Below are 22,751 nucleotides of genomic sequence, written 5' to 3' on the forward strand. Positions count from 1 at the left end.
AACATGAGAAGCTTGTGAATAGATAAAAATGAAGATTCAGAATAATTCTCCTTGATTTGTCCTAATATATCATTGATGGATGAAATCCAAGCTATACATGAGAACTCCCAAGGTACGATTGACAAGGACTTGTTTAGTAGAAAAGTTTTCAATGAAGACACAATGGAAAGGTTGAGTGACATCTCCTTTTCTTTGAAAGCTTCGAGTTCTTATTTTCCTGATATGTGGTTTGAATTGGAGGTATTAACGAGAGCTAGAGCACTTGGAATATTATAATGACTAACTTTGTCATCCCAAAGAGCAAGTTAGTAGCCCTCGCCATCAATTTTTTGCAAATGTTCAAGGGGAAGTTCCCTCTTCAACAAAATCAAACTTTAGGACTAGCTATTTCATTAAGAACACCACAAATAGATGCATAATGATAATAGATTGATTGTAATATTTGTTAGCTAGCATTTTGGGTTGAACAATTACAAGTCTCAATTTTTATTATAATTATTGTTATATGACTCGTATGTTTTCTTAAAGCTAGATTTTGGCCTTTATCTTTGTAAAAGCTAGGTAAATCCTATCTTCTTTCGAAGAACATTGTTACTATAAGTAGTCACTTAGGTAGTTGTCTTAACCCGTTATCCTAAGTGGCTATTATAAGTAACAATCTTAGACAGTTACCCTGTGTAATAATCTTAGATAGCTTTTCCTTAGTAGTTATCTTAAGTGACCATCCTAGTTGGTCACACCAAGTAGTTACACAAGGTAGTTAGGTACTTAATCTAAGTAGTTATCTGACTTAAGTCTGTCATATATATATGATTGAAGATGTTGTAAAAATTATTCCCCTCTTCACGTAAGATATTATACACAGGATCTTGGACAGTATTGTTTAAGCAAAACAATAGAAAACAAGCAGAGTTTTGGATGTCAATTCAACTTGTTTCCTATGTGAAACCTTTATTTCCTGAATGTTGAGTAAATGAGACTAATATACCATGTCCTTGGTATTCTGACATGAATATATTAAACTTCAAAAGTTAGTTTACATCTTATCTTTCATTTTTGTTTTCTTATGAATTTCTACGTTCAAAACCCCAAAAATACTAACAAGCCTATCCTACAAGGGAGCTGCTCCTCTCATAGTAAGAGGAAGGTCATAAATATCATAACAGTCTCTTCAACTGTTGTAAACATTCATCACTGCTCCTAGTGAAAAAGTGGTTAATTTTGAAAAAGCATTTGCAGTGGCAAATTTTTTAACCAACACTTTCCAAGGCAACTTCAAGGAATGTCCAAAGTGCTCTTCAACATAGTCATTTGCACAGTTTACCACGAGGAATCTAAATTTTTTAAATTTCTCTATAACATGGATGTTAGTCTTTAGATGATCACAAGAAACTCAAATTTCCACTTCAATGTGCCCACTTGATTAGGTGACCTCAAAATATAGATGTTTTCATAGAACTATTGTATCCCTTTCAAAATATAAAATGATATGTAAAAATGATACTCTTTTTCGATTTTTAGTGACAAAGTTGTGACTTCTACAAGTCATAGGTTTCAAACAGGGTGTTGTACTCATGAGACAATAAGATGATCTTCAAGATGCTCATCTTAAGATGATTTACAACATGTCTCAAATTTTAACAAACTGGACCACCTTTGCAAGACTGCATGCTAGTCTAGAACTAGGGATTCTTTGGCATCAATTTCCAAACAATTTGAGAATACAAACGTCTTAGAAGTTTTCTTAGTCAAAATTTGGGGATGCTAGTCATGTTGTTGGGGCCAGGGCAGCAATTGTTATCCCAAACTTTTGTCTAATTTTTCACTAAGTGTTTCTAATATTTTGTTATACATGACTTTTTATTTCACTTTCTCATGGCAGATAAGTACAGATAAATGCATACTGAATTTTTTGGTTTAGCGTCAGGGTTAGGATGTTCTAAAATAATTTTATTTGAAAAAGTTAAACTCTAATGAGAGTTTTGGTAAATATCCTGATGAAGGGCTCGGTAAATAAAATATAGGGCTGCCCCTTAAATAATAGGCCATTGTCTATGATGCATGCTCTACCATCCTGGGGTTATATAAACCTTCGTAGAAAATGTATAATAATATTCATACAATCCATTTTTCTTTTGTTGTTGTCATTTTTGTGCATTATGTATGTTTTATACCTATGCATTGTATTTAACTTGAAATAACAAAATTTGTCTTTTCCCTCTATTTTTAGGTGTCTTTATCGTTTTTAAATTTCTTTGTTTTTACTGAAGTTTTACTATTTTAAACCCGAGTAATAGAATTCCATTTACAGTTCTGCCATGAAGTTTCAATACTGTGTAAATGGAATGCTCTGTAGGGACTTCACTTGCAAGGTTGCAAGTTTCCCCTGTAATTTCCATCACGAAAACATTTGACTGGCAGAAATTCTTGATCCTTTAAAAGGGACTTTGGCTGTGATATATGATCTGTATATAAGACAAATCAACTAATTTAATTACCTGAGATCCTTGTTCCTAGAAAACACTTGTGTGTAAGCTAAAGTCAAACTGCCAATCTGCACATGTGGATCTCCTATGTGTGTAGACATGCTTGCTTACGTTGTTCTTCTATTTTTGTGAGAATAGTATTTAGAGATATATGATAAAGGAAAATGATAGAAAGGAGAAACAGGGTGCTATCTATATTTGGAGGAAAACATGGATACATAAAAGATGACAATTGAGAAAAAAAACTGTATATTTAGCGTACATGGATCATTCATGTGTTTGAGTGGTAATCAAATGTTCCCCAAGTTTACGAGCAGAATCTTTTTGTGAGAAGGGAGATGGCAGATGGCTAGACAGCACTTGTACAGCTTCTTTACACTGAAAATACTATCAGTGGAAAAAAGAAAAAGCTATATTCCTTTTATTCCTAAATTAAAAAAATGCAGATGTTCAATATACCTGTATCTGTTTTATATCTAAAAATATACCTCTACTAATTTTTCTTTTAGACTGAGGATGTATGATTGTTTGCTTTCGTAACAATACTTATTTCTTTGTTTGCTTTTTTGCTCATAATATTAAATAATTATTATTGTGTATTAAGCTTGAGTTGACTCAAACCCAAGACCTCCCACATAAGAGGCTCACAAGTTGCTGTTGTGTTGTAGGTTCTTGTCTTCATAATATTAAATAATTGATCAATGAATAGGTTCTTATTTAAATTAGCGTTTTAAATAAAGAACATTTGTTTAAATAACTCAGGTTCATTTGTTATAATGTGCTGTTGAGCTCCCCTTCTAAAAAATTAAAGACAGATGACTATTAATGTTTGACGTATCTAGTGTTATTATTCAAATAATATTGGCTAGCCTATGACAATGAAAATATGAATGCTATTTTATCACTGTGTGGTAAGCAGTGTTTTTTATTAACAGATGGTTACAGAGCAATAATGCATATATTAATAATATCAGATTTCCACAATCTATTGTAAATTATGAATTAGTTTCTGGATTTGATTGTGTGTAATTTTTATCATAAAAAACACACACAATCAAATCCAGAAACTACTTCATAATGCATATATCGTGAATGGCAATACATGTATTTGCATACCTTCATGGATATGTATGAGCTAAAACATTTTCTGTTCAAGTTTCTGCCTTGAATTGGAGTAATGCCTCTTTCTGTAATCTTTTAAACTGTCATCAAACTTTGTTTGTACATGCCATATGTATTTTCTGCACTTACGGAATTTTACTTTGTCTAGCAAATATGTACATCACATACACTCATGATCTTAATGAAATGTTAAAACTTATGGGTACAAATGATTTCAGGAATTTGACATGTTGATTCGTTGGTGCTGTCAAATATCTTTCAGTGATTACATCGGTGGTAATTTGAGTTTTCTGAAAGTGCTAGTTGCTTCTTGCTTGTGCAGGAGTTTAACATGGGAATTTGAACTCAGGACTGCAAGATTTGAAAGATTAATCAATATTACAGTGGGCTTGTAAAATTGTCCAAGAATAATTAATCTGTAATTAATCTGTATTGGGAAAACTCTATTTTGGCCTCCATTATTTCAAGTGGACTCCATAACCAAGACCAGTTCTAAACTTTTATGCAACTGAGAAATTGCTCTGGCCAGTTTTATTTCCCATTGCCATTTTTTTTAAGGTTGAAATGAGGGGAGCCGCAACCCAAGATGACATTGATAGGAAACAGATCGGTGCTGATTTTGAACCTGGCCCTGTACCTCCCTACAGGCCAGTGGATAAGTATGGGTTTGTGAAGTCAGATCAAGTCAATCCTACTGTTGAAGTATCAACCAAGTTTAAACCTAGCAATGAACAGGAAAGGTATGGAGTTACTTTGATTAAAATTATTTTGATCCAGCTTGTGAATCTCTGTGTGTAGCTTTCATGCTCGTAAATTGTGAAATGATAAAATAATGCTTAAGACTTATTATAGTCTAAGGTGTTCATGAATAATTTAGCTTAATTTGATACAATTAAAGTCTTTAATCTTTTGTTTGCTTAAATTTATAACTATTAACATTAAATTGAGGACCTCCCGTGTTTAAAGTAAGTGTTGTGATGAAACAGATTAACAGACTATATTAGCTTCAGAATTCTTCTTCTGGGTCCTTTATAGATAGGCTTTGAGGTTTTATTAGTTGCTGCCTTTTCTTAGAGAAATGATGAAACTGTTTAACAGACTATATTATCTTCAGAATTCTTCTTCTGGGTCCTTTATAGATAGGCTTTAAGGTTGTATGAGTTGCTGCCTTTTCGTAGAGAAATTATTCAGAGGAACAGGTGTTTGAATGACTATTAGCAGATAAAGAATAAACTGTAACCATATTATATGCTTTTGAAAGAGATTCCTGAGAAACATAATAAAAGGAAGCAACTATGTGAATTTCAGTTTTCGAAGTGGTATATATAGACTACTTTATTCATATAGATGATGTATATATTGTGAGAAATAAATCACAACATTAAAAACTACACAAACTGCACAACCCAAAATTTCGCTCGACACAAACTATTGCCGAGTGCCAGTTTTGCTCGGCACCTTAAGGAGCCGAGTGGCAATTTTCTCGGCACGTGAAGGTGCCGAGTGATAGGCAGTTGGTGTCGAGTTAGCTCAGCACAAGAAGAGCTCGGCACTCAAAGGCAATGCTTGGCAGTCACTAGAAAGTGATACACAACAGAAGAGGATGCCGAGTGATCTGTTTCATATACTTAATATTTTTACCACTTAAGACAGAGAGCCAAGCTGAAGTATTCAACAATAGACTTCTCAGAAAAAACAATGAATAGATGAAGAGCAATGGATTCAAGTATGCCTACTTGTTTTTCTATTCAATTGAGATTATAAATATTACAAAATCTGGGAGCATTCGGCTTCAACCAGAAAACTCTAAAATAACCCTAAACTGGTAAAACTTCAAACTTCAATGAACTTTAAACTTGCAACACTAATGGCTGCATACAATGGTGCTTGGAGCAATCACTGCTTCAATAGGACAAATCCAACAATAACGAACTTACTGAGTGAATAGAGGAATCACGTGCAACTGGAGAGATTGGATCTGCTGATCACTTTCTTCTTCTTCCTTCTTTGCTTTGCTCTGCTAAACTTTTGATCTGATGAATCTAATCGAATGAATTTGAGACATTCCTTTTTGTCATACTTTTCCCTCTCTTTCCTGATTTCAAAACTCACCCACCGCATTTATGTTTTATGCTTGTTTTGGAGTCCGTCAGGGGTGGAAGGTGGGCATTTGGCTCCAGGGGCAAACGTCAACAACATTAAATATTCCAACACTCCCCCTTTGTCCCAAGCCAAACAAACAAGGATCACTGCTAATCCAAATCAACTACACCAAGACACTCTCTTAGGTGTACAAAACTTCCAATGCCTAATGGCTTTGTGAAAATGTCTGCTAGCTGCTGCTCAAACTTACAAAATTCCATTTTGATATCCCCATTCTCCACCAACTCTTTGATGAAGTGATATCTGATCTCATGTTTGCTTCTCCCATGGAAGACTGGATTCTTGGACAATGCAATTGATGAAATGTTGTCACAATAAATTGTGGATCCATCCTCTTGCCTTTCATTCAAATCTCTCAAGATCTTCCTTAACCAAATAGCTTGACATGCTGCTACATTTTCTGCTATGTATTTAGCCTCTACTGTAGATTGAGCAACAATAGGTTGCTTCTTGGATGCCCATGAAATTGCACTCGATCCCATCTGAAACATGTATCTAGAAGTGCTCTTCCTATCATCTATACTTCCAGCCCAATCACTATCAGTGTAACCAACCAACTTGAATTCATTTGATGTAGTATACAAAATTCCAAATCCCTTGGTACCTTTCACATATCCTAGGATCCTCTTTCTCGCTTGCCAATGGGAGTCCTTTGGTGTTTCCATAAATCTGGAAATCAAACTTACTGCATGCATTAGGTCTGGCTGAGTTGCAGTCAAATACATTAAACTTTCAATTGTACTCTTATTTGACAACAAATTTAAACCAGCATAGCCTAGATGACCATACTTGAGGTGCCATAGCCGTGATGGGTCTTCAATCACACTCCTTAGAGCTGATTGTGTGAGAGGTGCAGCACCAACTTGAGATGAGAAACATGTCTCTATCGTCAAGGGAAACATTCTGTTCTTTGTCATTTGAACTGCTGCAAGTAAGTTCTTGCTCCCATCCTTTTCATGAATGACACAGGTGTCATTCTCCATCAGCACTTTGGATGTGGGGCCTCAAAGTACTGATACCATGTGAGAAATAAATCACAACATTAAAAACTGCACAAACTGCACAACCCAAAACTGGCACTCGGCAATAGTTTGTGCCGAGCGAAATTTTGGGTTGTGCAGTTTGTGCAATTTTTAATGTTGTGATTTATTTCTCACATATATTTATTATTTACCAACCATAAGATTGCAGTTGCTAATCTAAGTGACTCTTAAATCAAGATTAACATTGACAGGTAGGAGATATCCTCTATAGTATATCACATTATATGCATATCATAAGGCAGAATTTATTACTTTTCATGCATTTGAAAGATTTATCAATGAAAAATGGAAAAGGAACTCATTGAATTGACAGCTCAAAATGTTCATTGAAATTTTGGAACTTCGAGAGCAAAGTGCATTTGTGAAGGATTGGGATATTACTAGTAACTATTTTAATCTATAGGGTTGAAGACCATTGACTTTACAATGCCTTCTTCATGTTCTTAAATGATAGCTGTAAGATTGCCTTGCTTAGTTTCGAAACCTTCAATATTTTTTAAGCCTTCTTGCCTCACAAAACATTTCAAACTGTTACTTGCTACATTTTTTGTTTTGGGCTGCTGAGAGAGAGGAATTGTTGTTTATCCTTCCTATGACATGCACAAGTTTGACTATGGCTGAAGCATCCTTAGGAATGCACGAGTTGATTTATTAGATAATAAATTGATTTTTAGTCAACTAATTGAATTAATAACTTGTATTTTTTTTTGGAGGACTAAGATATGAAGGGAAAACTTATTTACATATATGTTGAAGTTATATAATTATAAATGCGTAATATAGAAGAAAAGACGGTGAATGATTGAATTTATTTAATTATTGTTAGTATAGCTTTACTTTTGCAAAAACTCACATTTTGACTTATGGCGAGAAGAGAGAAAAGCAATATGATTGTAGACCATTTATCAACAAAGTTATTTGAGATTGTGGTATTTACAATAGTATGAAGATAGTAGGGAATCCTTTTTAATGACCATCTATACTAGATGAGTCTCAATATAATAATTTGCATTGAAGAAAAGAAGGATTTCAGTTAATAAGTTTTCTTAGACTTATAATATATGGGAAGGCTACAATATGATGTTTGATGCATGACCAAAATAATTATATTCTAAGAGATGCACCCAAGGGAAGCATGGGGACATGTAAATCATGATGCAACAAGAAAGATCATCTTAGCTGAATTACAAAGGCCCCACTTGCTCAAGGATTGCTAGAATGGTTAATAATAGGTATACATTTGAAAGGACATGTAGGTTTTGTGAAAGATAATGTCCACTCTATACATCCATTTAATTCTCAGTGACACTTGTGGAATGATGCCACAACTTTTTAGGGCCATTTAAACATTCATCATGTAGGGGAAAATTTTTCTATTTGCGAAATAGCTATGTTCTATGAGATAAAATTGTGTAGGACAAAGCCAAGGGAAGAGAATTGAGATGCTATCTTGTAGGCATAATGGCACAATATGAGATTCCACAATAGGTGTTTGTTCGTTTGTGTTTATGTTATATAGATGAAACACTTGACTTGTAGCGTAAAACACTAGTACTATGTCTAAATGGGGAGCCAAGTACTATAGTGTGTGTGGTGGTGACAAATTCCATAAATGAACAAGAAAATGCTAAGAAATCATACACGAATCATGTTAATGCAAGAGAGAATACTATAGAGAAGAAAGAGTAGTTGGGTGCTATACATGAAAATCATGCAATGTTTTGACAAACCCATAAATATTACAATTATTGTTTTGGTGAACATGAATGAATTTTCTTGGGGACACATTGTTTTGCATCCTAAATCCATAGAGGGAAACCAAAAAATACAAAGGCAAGTGAATAACAAACAAAATGTGTTAAAGAAGGAAAATGTGTATGGACCAAAAGTGATTGTCACTACGTGAGTTATTAGTAAATGCACCATAAAAGATGGGTTTTCAATCATCCATAAGTTTCAATGAGCATGTGAAGAATTAAAAATAAAGACAAAACTAAATAAATATACAAATATATATTATTTTTAATTATTGTAAAAAGAGATGATGAATGTGGGAGATTAAACCTATAAAATTGCAAGATGCTAAGTTGTGAGTTGAGGAACAAGAGGTTTATTCCTACTACCATTCATCCCTTATATAAGGATTATACCATGTGGCCAATCAATACTTGGATCTTATTCTCAAGATTTAGACATTTCTTAGTAGAAGACCAACTCCTTAATGTTAGCAACAATATACCTAGGCATCAAACTTGGGGTTAGGTGTTCAATGGTCTAATGGGTATCAATTTGGTAAGTTGTCCCCTAAAAGCTTTTGATATATGATGCCTATGAGATCATGCAACTTGATAAGAGAAATTTGTACCCAATACTTTGTGGAAAAGGGGTTAAAACCTCACATGAATCACAATAATTTTAGGCTCTTGGCTATTATCATCGACATGTTGCTAATGCATTCAACAAGTCTATGCTTGTGGAATATGAAGGATGATTATGGATCAGTATGTAAGGTTTAGATGTTATATCTGTCTTTAAGAGTTGTTAATTGACAAGCACATCATTTTTCTTTTGGCATTCAATAAAATCCACACAAGCAGCATCAATGAAAGTATGCATATGGGAGAAAACTATATGGGGGGAAAGGATATGCTATGGTTAAAACCTAGGTAGTGTGATTGTTTTAGGGTTCACCCATTTATGTGAAGATATCTGCTTTCTTGGAACATTACGATGTGCCATCTCTTACAACATAATGATATAAATTTAATTAAAATAATCAAATAATATATTTAAAATTAGACCAAATCAAATGCATTGGTGATAATAAGTTGGAGCGGGTATGATGCACTTAGCTGCTTTGAATTATGTAATAACTTAAATTTTTGCTCTTGACTTGTGCATGTGTAATGCTGAATAATTATAACACAAAATAATATACAAATTAGATATCAAAAGATTATAACAAAACTCTATTGCATGAGGAGGTTGCCTTTAAAGTAGGACATTTGAAATTTGAATAAGACTAATTGGCTCACACTATGTAGTCTAATCCACTCATAGGGTTATGCTATGTAGCTCAATCCACATCGTGCTATATCACTTTGTTGTTTGGCCTAGAGCTATTTATAAGGAGGTTTAAGCAATGGGTTGAGAACAAAGGTCATTTTGTATGGTAAACAAATCAAGCATTGCACGCACATTTGGCCTAGAACTATTTATAAGGAGGTTTGAGTAATGGGTTGAGAACAAAGGTTGACACATGCACACACACACACATGTTTGGCCTAGAGCTATTTACAAGGAGGTTTGAGTAATGGACTGAGAACAAATGTTGACACACACACACAGGTTTGACCAGGCCTAGAGCTATTTAGAAGGATGTTTGAGTAATGGGTTGAGAACAAAGGTTGGATTGTATGCTAAACAAATCAACCACTACAACAATAGACATAGATACACACACACACACACACACACACACACACACACACACACACACACACACACACGTTTACCCTAGAGTTATTTATAAGGAGGTTTGAGTCATGGGTTGAGAACAAAGTTTGAATTGTATGCTAAACAAATCAATCACTACAACATTATGCACACACAAAAAGCTATGCTAGGATTTACTAATTGAGAGTTAGACAAATGGCATTAAAATTGAGATCTTCATAATTATATTGAACTTGTATATAACTAATATAAATGTCTTCAATAAATGTAGCTAATAAGTTGTGAAGAGACATCAATGCAATACTATTCTATGTTATCCATAGTCTTAAATGAATTAATTACTTGTATGTATGCATGGATGCATGTACACATACATGTATTTATGTGTTATCATTTCAAAATTAACATAAATTCAAAATGTACACATAAATTATCCTTTATATTGAAGGTTGGTACATGACATCTATGAAAAAAAAAAACCTCCAACAAAACTTAATTTAAAGAGATAAGTGTGGAGTATTTTATTTTTTTAGTTAAATATATATTTTTAATTTAAATATGAGGAAGGAATAAAATTATATGTGTTTAATACAGTATTCCATTAAGCATTATGATTGTTAATCACATCTTGTTGACAAGAGGACTAGAAATTATGATTTAAGTACAATATAATTTAATCTTTTTATATTTTTTTGTAATCCTTGTGGAATTTGAAGGGCAAGAAGAAGCTCAACTATCATCTTTATCAAACTTTGCTAAAAAGTAAGCGTTTTTTATATAACCATTCATAACTTTTAATATAGAATTAGCAATTAGCTAATTGTAACAACTATTTTAGGATATTAAGCCTAAAGAAGGATAAATACATAATGGTCAGAATAATTTTGATACAACTTGCTTTGGAAATCATACCTCTTTATTAGTAAAATAGCTATAGATTTGTGTTTGGTTTCTACTTTATTAGAGATCAAGTTCATGGTTATAGACCTTTTTCTTGTACATAAACTCAACCTTGTGCAACATAGACTTTCACTTGCATGTTTGCTTAAATGATATTTGTTTGCTCTAGTTGTATTTGATATTCAAGTTATGATGATATTTAGAAATACAAGAAAGTAATGTCTTGTTAAAAGATATGTCATATAGGACAACCTTTATAAATGTGTACACAAATTTGAAAACAAGAAAGAAGACCACTTAATGATGATGAACATTTACTACTTTTAGCACAATTAATTTAATGTTTTGCTGATTTTTTTTTTGAATATTTTAGAATGAGAACAAGCATTTTAGATGATATTTAAAGAGCTATTGATTGCCTTCAAATAATGATTTACTTTGTTTTGCAACTCTTGATGGTAAAAAATTCAACACAATCTAATCCATAAAATGAATTGATCAAAATTGAGCTTGATTAGGTGAGATAAATACTAAGATGTGATGACTATTTCATAATATATGAATTAAATAGAAAAGAAATACATATATAGAAATGGATAAAATATTAAGAAAATAAATTTAAACCTACAAAAAGATCACACCATTTATTATATAAAATATTTTATTAAAATAATTAAAAATAATATAAATAGCAAATTTTACTATAGACAAAAAAGAAAATGAACAATTGAATAACATATAACTTTATTCAATATTATAAACAGATTACAATATTCATAATATTCTATATATTCTCACTATATTAGGGCTTATGTTTTCATATCAATTTTTTTACCATTTATTGGCCCTTATAATTGTCCATTTTTTTATGCTTTTAAAAATCTTTTTCAATGGGTATGGTTATGGTTATTTTTTAATCTAATTTATTCATAATTGATATTTAATAACAATTAATTTTTTTCATTTAATAAAATAACAAATTAATTAATATATATAATATTAAAATTGATGTATAAATAAAAAACAACTCACAATTTTAAGATTTTAAGTTTATCTATAATTTTATTATAAATTTGATTACGACTTTAGCACAAGCTCTTGTTTTATTAATTATTTATATTATTAAAGTTATAAATGAATAATACTGGTAATAAATAAAATATTAAGATCAATTATTTACAAACTTATATCTTAATGCAAATTATAGAAATCGAGGTAAAATATTTAATAAAACTTCAAACTTAAAATTTACCTTAAAATAAAATTATGAAGATTATTTTTCACTTTTATTTGAATTGAAGTTATAAATAAGCGATGCCACCCCGTATTTGCCTAATTATAATTCTAATATTTTTTATTTTAAAATTTTAAAAAAATTGGTAGGTAAAATGTCAAAGCCATAAAGATTATATTATAAGAAGTAAGAATTACAAAATCTTCGTTGGTAGGAAAGAACAAAGAAGAAGACCTCCAATTTAGCCCGTGACCTTAGTCCTATGCATGAATATAGACATAAAAGGGCATACCCCATATTGAGATCCCTATAACTAGCATTCTCCTTAAACATTAGGAACCCTTGTCAAATTCTTTCCTTAGAAGATGTAATGTGATTGTATACAACTTTCCTTGACGCAGTTAGGGGCTTAGAGATACATTACCACAAGTCCTTATTGTAGGTACCTCAAGAAACCTTAATTACTTTCTAGAACCGCAGATTGTAAGGTACCTTTCCTGGAATGAGAGCCTCTTTGGATCATGTATTTAGAATAATGAAACCTCAATGTGACTTTGTATTTTCACATAATTTCAAGCTCATATAAAAACATTAGCAATTAGATATCAAAAGTAATCCAAAGTCTAGAAATAGGATACTAATATTAACAATTGCAAGTTTGTTTGGTATCAATTAAAATTATTAACATGCAGAGGAGCCAACTTGGTCATGGAAACAAAAATCATTAAGGGGACTTTGATAGACTTGAAAAGGATCCTCTGACATCCCGATTCCTAAGAAAAGATCCTAACTAGAAATTGAATAAGGTGTACTTCCAGATTAAATAGATTACAATTTGTCTAAGGAGAGTATATCATAAACACCTAGAGTTGAGTGGGGAAAAGGAAGTACCAACTGCATAGCATCCCTTACATTACCTAGCTAACTAGCAATGCCTAGAGAATCTAACCCATGCCTTCCCTAACACCATCAATACATTGGTTCGCTAAATGATCTGCTGTCCTATTACCTTCTTTGAGTATGTGATTAGCAACATAAGTCTTAAAGGTCCCTAGGTATTCCTTATCTTGTTGTAAAAGGTCATCCAAATGCTAATTAAGGGTATTCCCTTTTCTAATAGCATTAATAACCAAAGTGGAATCTCATTCTATCTCTAGATTTTCTACTTTAAGCTTAGCACATTCTTTCACCCCTTCCTAAAGGGTTCTAAACTCAGACATATTTTTGGTTGTTGTACCAATTGATTTTGCGATTGAGGCAACCCTTTCACCTTTCAAATTATGGATACAACACCCAATACCTACAGGACTAGGATTGCCTCTTGATGCCTCGCTAAATATGAGTTTAAACCATCCCTCCTTTGGAACACTCCAAGAACAATTTTTTCTATCCTCTCAGAGTAGGTATATTGTTGGTTTTAAGGCTAGGCTTGATTAAACCATCCCATTTGTTTCTCATCTTCTCATCCAAAGGGGAGAAAAAGGAAGAGCCTTGCCGAAGTTTACAGTTCCTATTTACCACCTCCACAATACTAACTTCTAGTTTGTTCAAAAGTTGAGGGATATCTAGTTGTTTTTCTTTAAAGCTCCATCGGTTTCTTCCCTTACAAATCTTCCATATAAGAAAAGATAGGGAGGAGGTCCACAAGCTACCATATGAATCCTTAGGGTGAAGCTTTGGCTAGCTGAGAAACAAGTCCACTAAATTATTGGGCATAGCAGATTGCCAACCCAATTTGTTTGAGAGCCAAGCCCAACATTGGATAGAATATTCATAGTGAAGAAGGATATGATCAATGGATTTTGAGACTTTTTTACAAAGCGCACATCTAAATGAGCCTTGGTAACCCATTCTTACAAACTTGTTTTCTGTAAGGATTTTATGATGAAGGGCAAGCCAAGTGAACATATCTGCTTTAGGAAGGTTGTCCTTGTCCTAGCAAAACTCTAGAGGGATACTAGATTTGGGGAAGTTCAGAGCTTTATAAAGAGGATCTCATAACCAAATTTTGTGGAATAATTTCCTGTAGGGGACACAGTCCAAATGATTCTATCCGGTCTAATGTTAAGAGGGACATTTCTTGACTCAAGAATCGCCTTTAGGCTAAACTTAAAATCAACATCAATGTCAAATTCCCAATCTAGATCCCATTTAAAGGAGAAAGGGTCCTGGTTGGATCGAGTTATATAGTCTGCTACAAACACTCCAATCCTCTCTTTTAGAAGTTGGATTGGTCTTTTATCTGGGAATGATAAAGAAAGAATAAGAAATCCTTCCCATGAATCATCCTAGAAGAGGGCTTGATTGCTGAATCCTAGACTCCAAGTTAGGTTGTTAAGGACAAGAGGTTTGCATTTGAGAAGGCAATTCTAGAACGTGGAACCCTTAGGGGGAGAGGCATGCCTAATAATATTGAAATGATTTCTCCCATCTAGGTATTTCTGTCTAAGGATCTTTACCCATTTCGACTTTGGGTAAGAGATCATCTTCCAAACTAGTTTGGCCCCAAGAGCCTTATTATGTTCTTCCAATCTCTTTAAGCCAACCCCACCATCTTCTTTGGCCCTGCAGATCTTATCCCAAGCTAGCAAAGCCAATTATGTTTTTCCTTCCAACCCTTGCCAGAAGAAGAATCTAAGTTTTTTAGTAATTTGGTTGAGAGGGCCAACCTGCAATTCCACACAAGTCATCTTACATATGGGGGTGTCCATAAGAAGGGATTTAAGTTTAGTTATTCTACCTACTAGAGACAACTAGTTGTTTTTCTAAGAGGAAACCATTTAATCCAACAAGTTGATGATGATACCCATATTTTACCTTGCCCAAGACCTGCGGTGAGAGGGACACCCAGATATTTATTCGGTAGTTGACCTTTGGAAAATCCTAGAATATCTAGGATTTCCTATTCTAGAGAAACAAGGGTATTGAAGAAGAAAACCATCGATTTGGATTTGTTAATTGATTGATCCAATACTTGGGCATACTCACTCAAAATTCTATCATAACTTCTAACCTCTTCCCTGGAGGCTTCCCCATATAGTAACGTATCATTCATGAATTTTTGGTGGGTAGTAGGGTCCACATTTGAGGTGATCTCCATACCTTAAATGGAACCTTCCAATCTAGATGCATTAATGAACCTTCCCAAGGGTTCTACCATGATGATAAAAAGAAAGGAGGATAAAGGACCCCCTTGGCGCAAACCTCTCAAGATGTCAAAGACACCTTTCGATGAACCATTGACTAGGACTAAGATTTGTGGAGTTGACATGCATTCAATGACTAAGCTGATCCATTGGTTGGCAAACACAAATTCTTCGAGGCATTTGCATATGAAGAACAAATTGACCTTGTCATAAGCTTTTTTGATATCTAGTTTCATCAGCATAGACTTCACTTTATGAAGGTATGTTGAATGAATAACTTCTTTAGCTATGATAACCCCATCTATGTCATGTCCTCAAATTTAAATGTAATAATTTAATTTAATTAATTAATTGGTCCCAAAATTTAAATAATATAACAAAAGGACCTTTAATTAGTTACTTTAATTAATTAAGTTGGGGCCCAAGTTAATAATATGTGTATTTGTGGTTCCGATTGATTTAGTATATCTCAGACCCATTTTATTTAATTGTTTCCGTAGGTAAGTGTGGTTGTCAGCTATCTTTGTATACCTTCAAAAAGTTTCCACGATGGGTATTTAAGCACGACATGTAGGTAGTAGTTGGTATGCGATTTGGATTATTTCTTTGCACTGCGAATTCCCATTGGGATTAATTATTTTTTGCCATTTTAGAAGTGAAAGACCATCCCTACTTGGCTATTCTGGTTTCGGTAGGATTCATCCCTCACCCTATTCCGTTTTGTATTGATTGCTCGGATCTAGCAAATCTGTGCACCATCTTTGTTTGAAAATACTTACTTCTGTATCAATATGTGATTGGTTTTCAATATTTGTACTAGCATTATTTGGTGTCTCTGGCGAATGTAATCACTTGTATTGATAACTCTGAGTATGGCCCAATCATTGGTGAAGTAGCCTGCAATATCCTCCATCCCTCACAACACTGTACCATCCATACACACTCATACTGTACATCATCCTATAACCCAGATACATACCGTATGACTAGACACCATCAGCATAACCTACTGAACTTCCTTTGTATAGACACTAACTTGTCGTAAGACCCTTTTCACTACATATCGTACGGTTACTAATTAGCCGTGTGACCATCTCTATTCCATATCGTATGTCCTCCCAACCAGTCGTACGACCATCATTCCCCTCTCTCCCAGGCCGTACAACCAACTTGCTACTTGTGCCAAACGTACAGTCAATTGATTATTAGCTGCACGACTAGTTTTGCTCCGAGCTGGACATTTAGAGGAGGAAGCATCAGGAACAAAACATTACAATCTAGTATAGATCTCCTTGGGACAAACCCAGTTTGTTCATCCGAGATGATGTAGGGTAAGATAGGTTTCAATCTATTAGCCATTACTTTAGTAAAGATTTTATAAATGGTATTGTAGAGAGCAATGGGTCTAAAATCATCCAATGAAGACACATTTTCTGTTTTGGGTATAATAGCTAGGTAGGTATAATTAAATTCAATGAGTAACTTATCAAAATTCCTAATGTTCTCCAGGACTTCCACTACCTCATCTCCCAAGAAACTCTGACATTCTTTGTAAAAGAAGGTCGGGAACCCGTCTAGACCTAGAGATTTATTTGATCCACTTTTGTTTAAAGCTATCTCTACTTCATTTTTAGATATTTTCTTGAGGAGGTTATGATTTTGTTCCATAGAGATAAGGTTTGGGATACTGTTCAAGATCCTATTATTTAGAGGGAGGCGATCCTCCTCCACTCTTACTAGGTTTTGGAAGAAGGATACAATGGTTGAGGCTATTTTGTTAGGTTTATCTATAACTGAGCTAGCTAGGGAGGACATAGATTTGATCCGATTACATTGTCTTTGAATTTGGTACTGTTATAGAAGAATTTTGTGTTTCTATCTCCTCCTTCTAACCATAACTCCCTAGATTTCTGCCTCCAAAATATTTCTTCCTTTTCCAAGACTAAGGAATATTTACTTTGTAATTCTTTCTCCAACAATTAACTATCTTGATTCATGCCTTTATCTATAACTTCCGAATTTAACTTTGCTAACTGTTCTTCAATATCAATCTTTTCATTGAAAATATTTCCAAAGGAGACTATATTCCGTTCTTTAAGCTTTTGCTTGATCAATTTAAGTTTGGTCATGAAGATGAAGGCTTTAGATCCTTCAAAGGAACCTCCTGTCCACCATGTTTTAATAAGGTCTAAAAGCTTGGAGTTCAGGAGCCACATTTTCACAAATCTGAATGGACATTTATGGGGTTTTGAGGGGCCAAGGCATTCCAACAAAACTGGGTAATGATTTGAACTTGAGAATGGAAGGATTTGGGAGTTTAAATCAAAATTGAATTCAAGTAAATTCCCTCTAAAGAATAATCTATTGAGCTTCTCTTTAATATTACTAAAGCTTAGTCTCCTATTTGTCCAAGTAAAGGTACCATTAAAAGTTGCAATTTCCGAAAGATTATTCCGCGACCTACTCACTAAATGCTATCATAGTTTGGGATGTCCTATCCAAGCCACCTTCTTTTTTCTCTCTTTGAAGAATGGCATTAAAATCCCCACCTATAATGAAGGATAACCTAGGGTGAGATTCTAGGAATTTTTCTACTTCACTCCATTCCTCCAATTTATCCTACAAATTATTTGGACCATAGATGTTAATAATACCTAACTTTAAATCAGAGTTGAAGACATACAAGTTACCCCCCATCCAAAATCTACCCTTACTTAAAATTTCTAGGTTGACTTCGAGGATTCCATTTAAAGCTTAGTTCAGTAGAAGCGCCCCTGGTTGGGACACCCTCTAAAGCCCAACCACCTAATTTATTTTTCCAGTTTTCTAAACTACCAAGATCTAACTTAGTTTCCTAAATGAGGAAAATTTTTGCTATGTTCTTTTTTATTATATGCTTTAGTAAGCATACTTTTTTAGGGCCGTTCAGTCCCCAAAATTCCAGGTTATGAGCTTCATGGCTCCTAGGGAAGGTTCTTCCCCGTCCTTGCATATAACAATGAGATCTTTGCTTGGTCGGAGGCCATTGCATCCTCCATACGTAATTCATATAAGGGTTTTCTGCCCCTTTTCTTAGATTTTTTTGCATAGTCTATAACCTTTTTGCCTTGTTCTAATGCAACCATACCTAACACAGAGGAATCTACAAAATTCTCCTCTAGGATTGAAGCTTTCACCTCATTTGCTTGGGTTTTGAACTCCAAATTGGTTACTTCTTCTAGAACTGCTCCAACTTTTGCAAGACTAAGATTGGGAGTTGACATGACTAACCTAATCAATTATCCTAATTCTTCTAGATTTGCATCAATTGCATCCTCTTCTTGGGGTTCCCTTGACGAAGGGGAAATGCATATATTACCCCATTTTGTTAGAGGGACATTTTCCTTGATAAACGCTAGTTCTTTATCTACTGCTTCCTTGACTAACTCCATTTGTCCTCACATCCCCAACAAAGAAGCTTTATATTCTCCAATACTTAAGTCTTTACCATTTGCATTTGTCTACTATCCTCAATTCAGGTATCCTTAAGAGAGAAAGGGTGGGGAGGTTTAGGCACTTCTTCCTCAAGTGCAGTGGGGGGTCTAAGTGCAAGCTGAGGACCCATGGTTTCAAATTTGTTTGGGATATGGATTTCAGATCTAAGCTTACACCTGGCGTATGGATAGGGGTCCTCCCATAACTCTTCCTCTTTTACTTATCTAAATCTTCTCTTAATGGTCTAAGGTGGATGTTTTCCTTCAAAACCTCTCCCTTCTTCAATAAGGCACACTTCCTCTCCCTGAACTATAGGACATGATCTTAGTGGGTTAATGGTGAGACCCTCTACCGTCGTGATGTATTCCTCATAAAATTCGGGGAGAACAATAAAATGTTGGTTTTCCCTCCTCAATATTACAAGATCTAGAGATTTAGCACTGATTTCCATTTTTACTAGCATAATAAATTCGGATTTACATTAGCCCTGGCTAACCCAACCTATGACTTTCCCTAATCTCTTACCAATTAGTTTGGCAATGTCTTTATTAAGGAGTTCTATAGGAAGATTTGGAATTCAAATGGCCCTAACCACTTTTACATTATTCACATACTTTGGGTTGAAGTTGTTTTCCCAATCCTTGAACAAGGAAAGTTATCTATAATGGGAGAATCCTCCTTTAGAATTTTGTTCTTAACATCTTGTGAACAAGCCATAAACATGAAACCTTCTTCTATAATAGTTATACCTACCTTGGGGAATTTCAGGCAAAGCCAATTTGCAACTTCCTCGGTTGATTTACCAAAGCCGATCCACCTTGTGAGGATCTCATGGTCTTTTCCGTTTGCGCTCGATCTACCATAATATCTTTTAGCTCGATTTCTATGATCTTGGAAGCTTTTTCATCACCTTGTGCCCCTGAGATAGCTTGAGTTGGGTCGTGTTTAACAGGATTTGCTTGTTGGGATGCTTTAGTCGCCAGTTTTAGGGAACCCTCCTTTTGTTGCAGTGGTTTGAAACTGTTAGATAGGTATAAAGGATCCCTTCCCTGTTTCTTCTGAGATTTGTTAAAAGTGGTCTTCTGACTGTAGGAGACCTTCGTCCAACCATCTTCCAGATCGGAGGGATGAGGGGGAGCCCAGCCACCAAGATCCTTCCTAGCATACTTGGTTTTTGAGAATACAAATTCCTGCTGCTGTAGTTGCCTCCACCATGCATGCCAGAAGTTTGCTCGAAATTATAATTATAATATTTAATACAACTTAGTTCAAATAATTATTTATACATTAATTATATTAAATTTATCATATTTTATTAAAGACATTTATTTAATATTTATATATTTATAATTATACTATATACACTAGAAATAATAATATATTAAAAAGAACCATATTTAAAATTATATATTTGTGTATATTATTTTAATTACAATATAGTAAATTGTTATCTATTAAATTATTAAGTTTTAAAGTAAAATCATGTTTTGAAAATAATTTTATAGTTATTTTAATATATATATATATATATAGCATAGTGTAAATATTTTTATAATTAAATTAAAAATTAAAAATTGTATTAATTACATAGTTCTTATACTTTTTAATCTATTATAATTTTATTTTTTGATGAATAGTCCTTTTCTATTAATAAATAAATAATATACTAGTTACAATTTACAAAAAAGGGCCGAGGGATACAAGATCACCTCGCGAGAGTTCACACGACCGAAGCCAAAATAAACAACTATTCATAAAAAAAAACATTTAAGCAACCTCTTAGGCTGCCAAAGCAGTGTCAGCTGAGAGGGGTGGTTCATCACGATCATGAAAACACCAGTCATCCTTGGGATTGTCAGGTGGACTGGGAATAGTTCAGTCATCAGCAACATCATCAGGGGCCTGGTCACCATCCTTTGTATCAGCTCACAAGGGTGAAATAGCCAACTCCAAGCAAAAAGGCCATTTGCTAGAAACCACACGAGGAGGACCAGGAGGGGGAGCCACTAGACCTGTGGACCAACCGGAGCCACAACAAGGTAGAGAAGCTGAGTGAGGACGCCAACCACCATCGCCACTACTAGGAGAGCAATGGCAAGAAGCCTGTGAATGTGGTGTATGAGAGCAGCGGGCAGATGAGCTGCGCCCCCGACGACGACCCCTGGGTGGAGTGTGATCTGCCGAGATGTCAGGAGGCACTCTGGCAACCGTACAGGGAGCATTACCCCAATGATTGAGTAGCTCCTAAAGGTCGGCCACCTCCAGAGCCACCTTATTGGGTTGGACTTGAATTTGCATCATTACATTGTTACAAATGCAAGCTTTAGTGTACGTAACAACATTTATTTCGAGAAAACTGAGTGAAAAGAACAACATTCCTATCTTACCACAAGGTAAATAAAATCTCCATCTTGAAAGTATGCCAGATTTGGGTAAATTGCCTAGGGAACCTGGGGGAGTCACCCAAAAGCATCATATGCCAGGAAAAAGGTTTAGTCAATAGTTTTGAGCATGTCTACATATCCAAAAAATATGAAAAAAAGACTCTGGCTACCCACAAAATGGACATTGAGGATCCGAAACCCCAATATGCTTGAGTCGAGGCCCAAGGGGAAGACCTTGAAAAACTAGGCACCAAGAAAATAGTGCAATCTTGGGTTTTGTAATGACACTCCAAATAGTGTTGAAATGCTTTCTCTACTGAGAAAGGGAAGATTGCAAATGCTAGCGCTGGTCGAGGGTATCCACCATCGACAAATGGGGAGAAAGCCGTTGATACCCAAACTTGGTTTGTAGCTAGTGAAGGGAGTAGCAGGATACCACTTCCAATCTATCCACCAAGGTTGAACACACTGAATACCCACCTTGCGAATTAAGTGATCTGGAATTGTAGAAAGCAACATATCAAAAGTCTGTTGATCTGAATGGGCAAGACAGAACTGGACTTGCATATCTTCCCAGGATTTGAGACTTATAGTGACCTTGGAAAAGAGGTCCTTAGGTGTCTTGATGCCACGTTTGAAAAAACGCAGAGCACTAGCACGTTGAGTCTTGGCCAGAGGAACACCTTGGATGGAAAACAATGGAGACAACCAAATGTTTTGCTAGTTCAAAGAGAACCCATCACGGAACCCATCACCAGACCATCGAAGTCAAGGCTTGACAACTTCCCAAGCTTTGCATATGCTCTTGATAACAAAAGAGCCCTGTATGTGCACAAGTTCCCACATGATGAGAAGGGTTTGAAAGCCAATCCCCTTCCATGTAGGCCTATTAACAGGGAACGCAAAAGAAATGCAATGCCGAAAACTTTCCAAGCTTCATCTCTAGTAATGGCACGTATAATCCATTTGGCACAAAGAGTGAGACCTTGCTTTTGCATGGAAAGAAGGCCAAGGCCTCCAGACTCTTTGGGGAGACAACAAAAATCCCAAGCGACTTTGTGAAGGCCATGATGGTCAGAACTAGAAGTCCAAAGAAAGTCACAGAGCAATCGCTCTAATTTTAGATAAGAAGCTTTGGAAGGAGTCCAATAGGAAGAATAATAAACATGTATAGCCGCTAAGACCTTTGAGCAAATCTAAAATTTTCCCGCAAGAGAAAGGGGTTTAGTAAGCCAATAGTCAAGCTTCTTTGCAATCTTGATAAGCATAGCGTTCCACAAATCAACTAGGGAAGCTTGAAAGGCAAAATGAATGCCCAGAAAGTGAAAAATCTCCTCGTGCGT

At 34.7% G+C, this 22,751-nt stretch overlaps 1 protein-coding gene across 3 annotated transcripts in view; it reads left to right on the forward strand.

The window, feature by feature from the left end:
* LOC149565586 (uncharacterized) overlaps positions 1-22,751 on the forward strand; it is a 233,695-nt gene that overhangs the window by 35,596 nt on the left and 175,348 nt on the right. The window contains exon 2 of one of the 3 annotated variants that reach the window (XM_089819104.1): positions 3,931-4,348. The exons of 1 other annotated variant lie outside the window; for it this stretch is intronic. In XM_089819104.1, coding sequence (XP_089675230.1) covers positions 4,173-4,348 — 176 coding nt within the window. In that variant the 5' untranslated portion in view covers positions 3,931-4,172. Of the gene's footprint in view, positions 1-3,826; positions 4,349-22,751 lie in introns of all 3 variants that reach the window. One more of the 3 variants, XM_089819105.1, reaches the window with a different exon arrangement.

The sequence above is a fragment of the Cupressus sempervirens genome, chromosome 3 (assembly GCF_028749045.1).
Source record: "Cupressus sempervirens isolate cs-2001-9-10 chromosome 3, ASM2874904v1, whole genome shotgun sequence".
Classification (NCBI taxonomy): domain Eukaryota; kingdom Viridiplantae; phylum Streptophyta; class Pinopsida; order Cupressales; family Cupressaceae; genus Cupressus; species Cupressus sempervirens.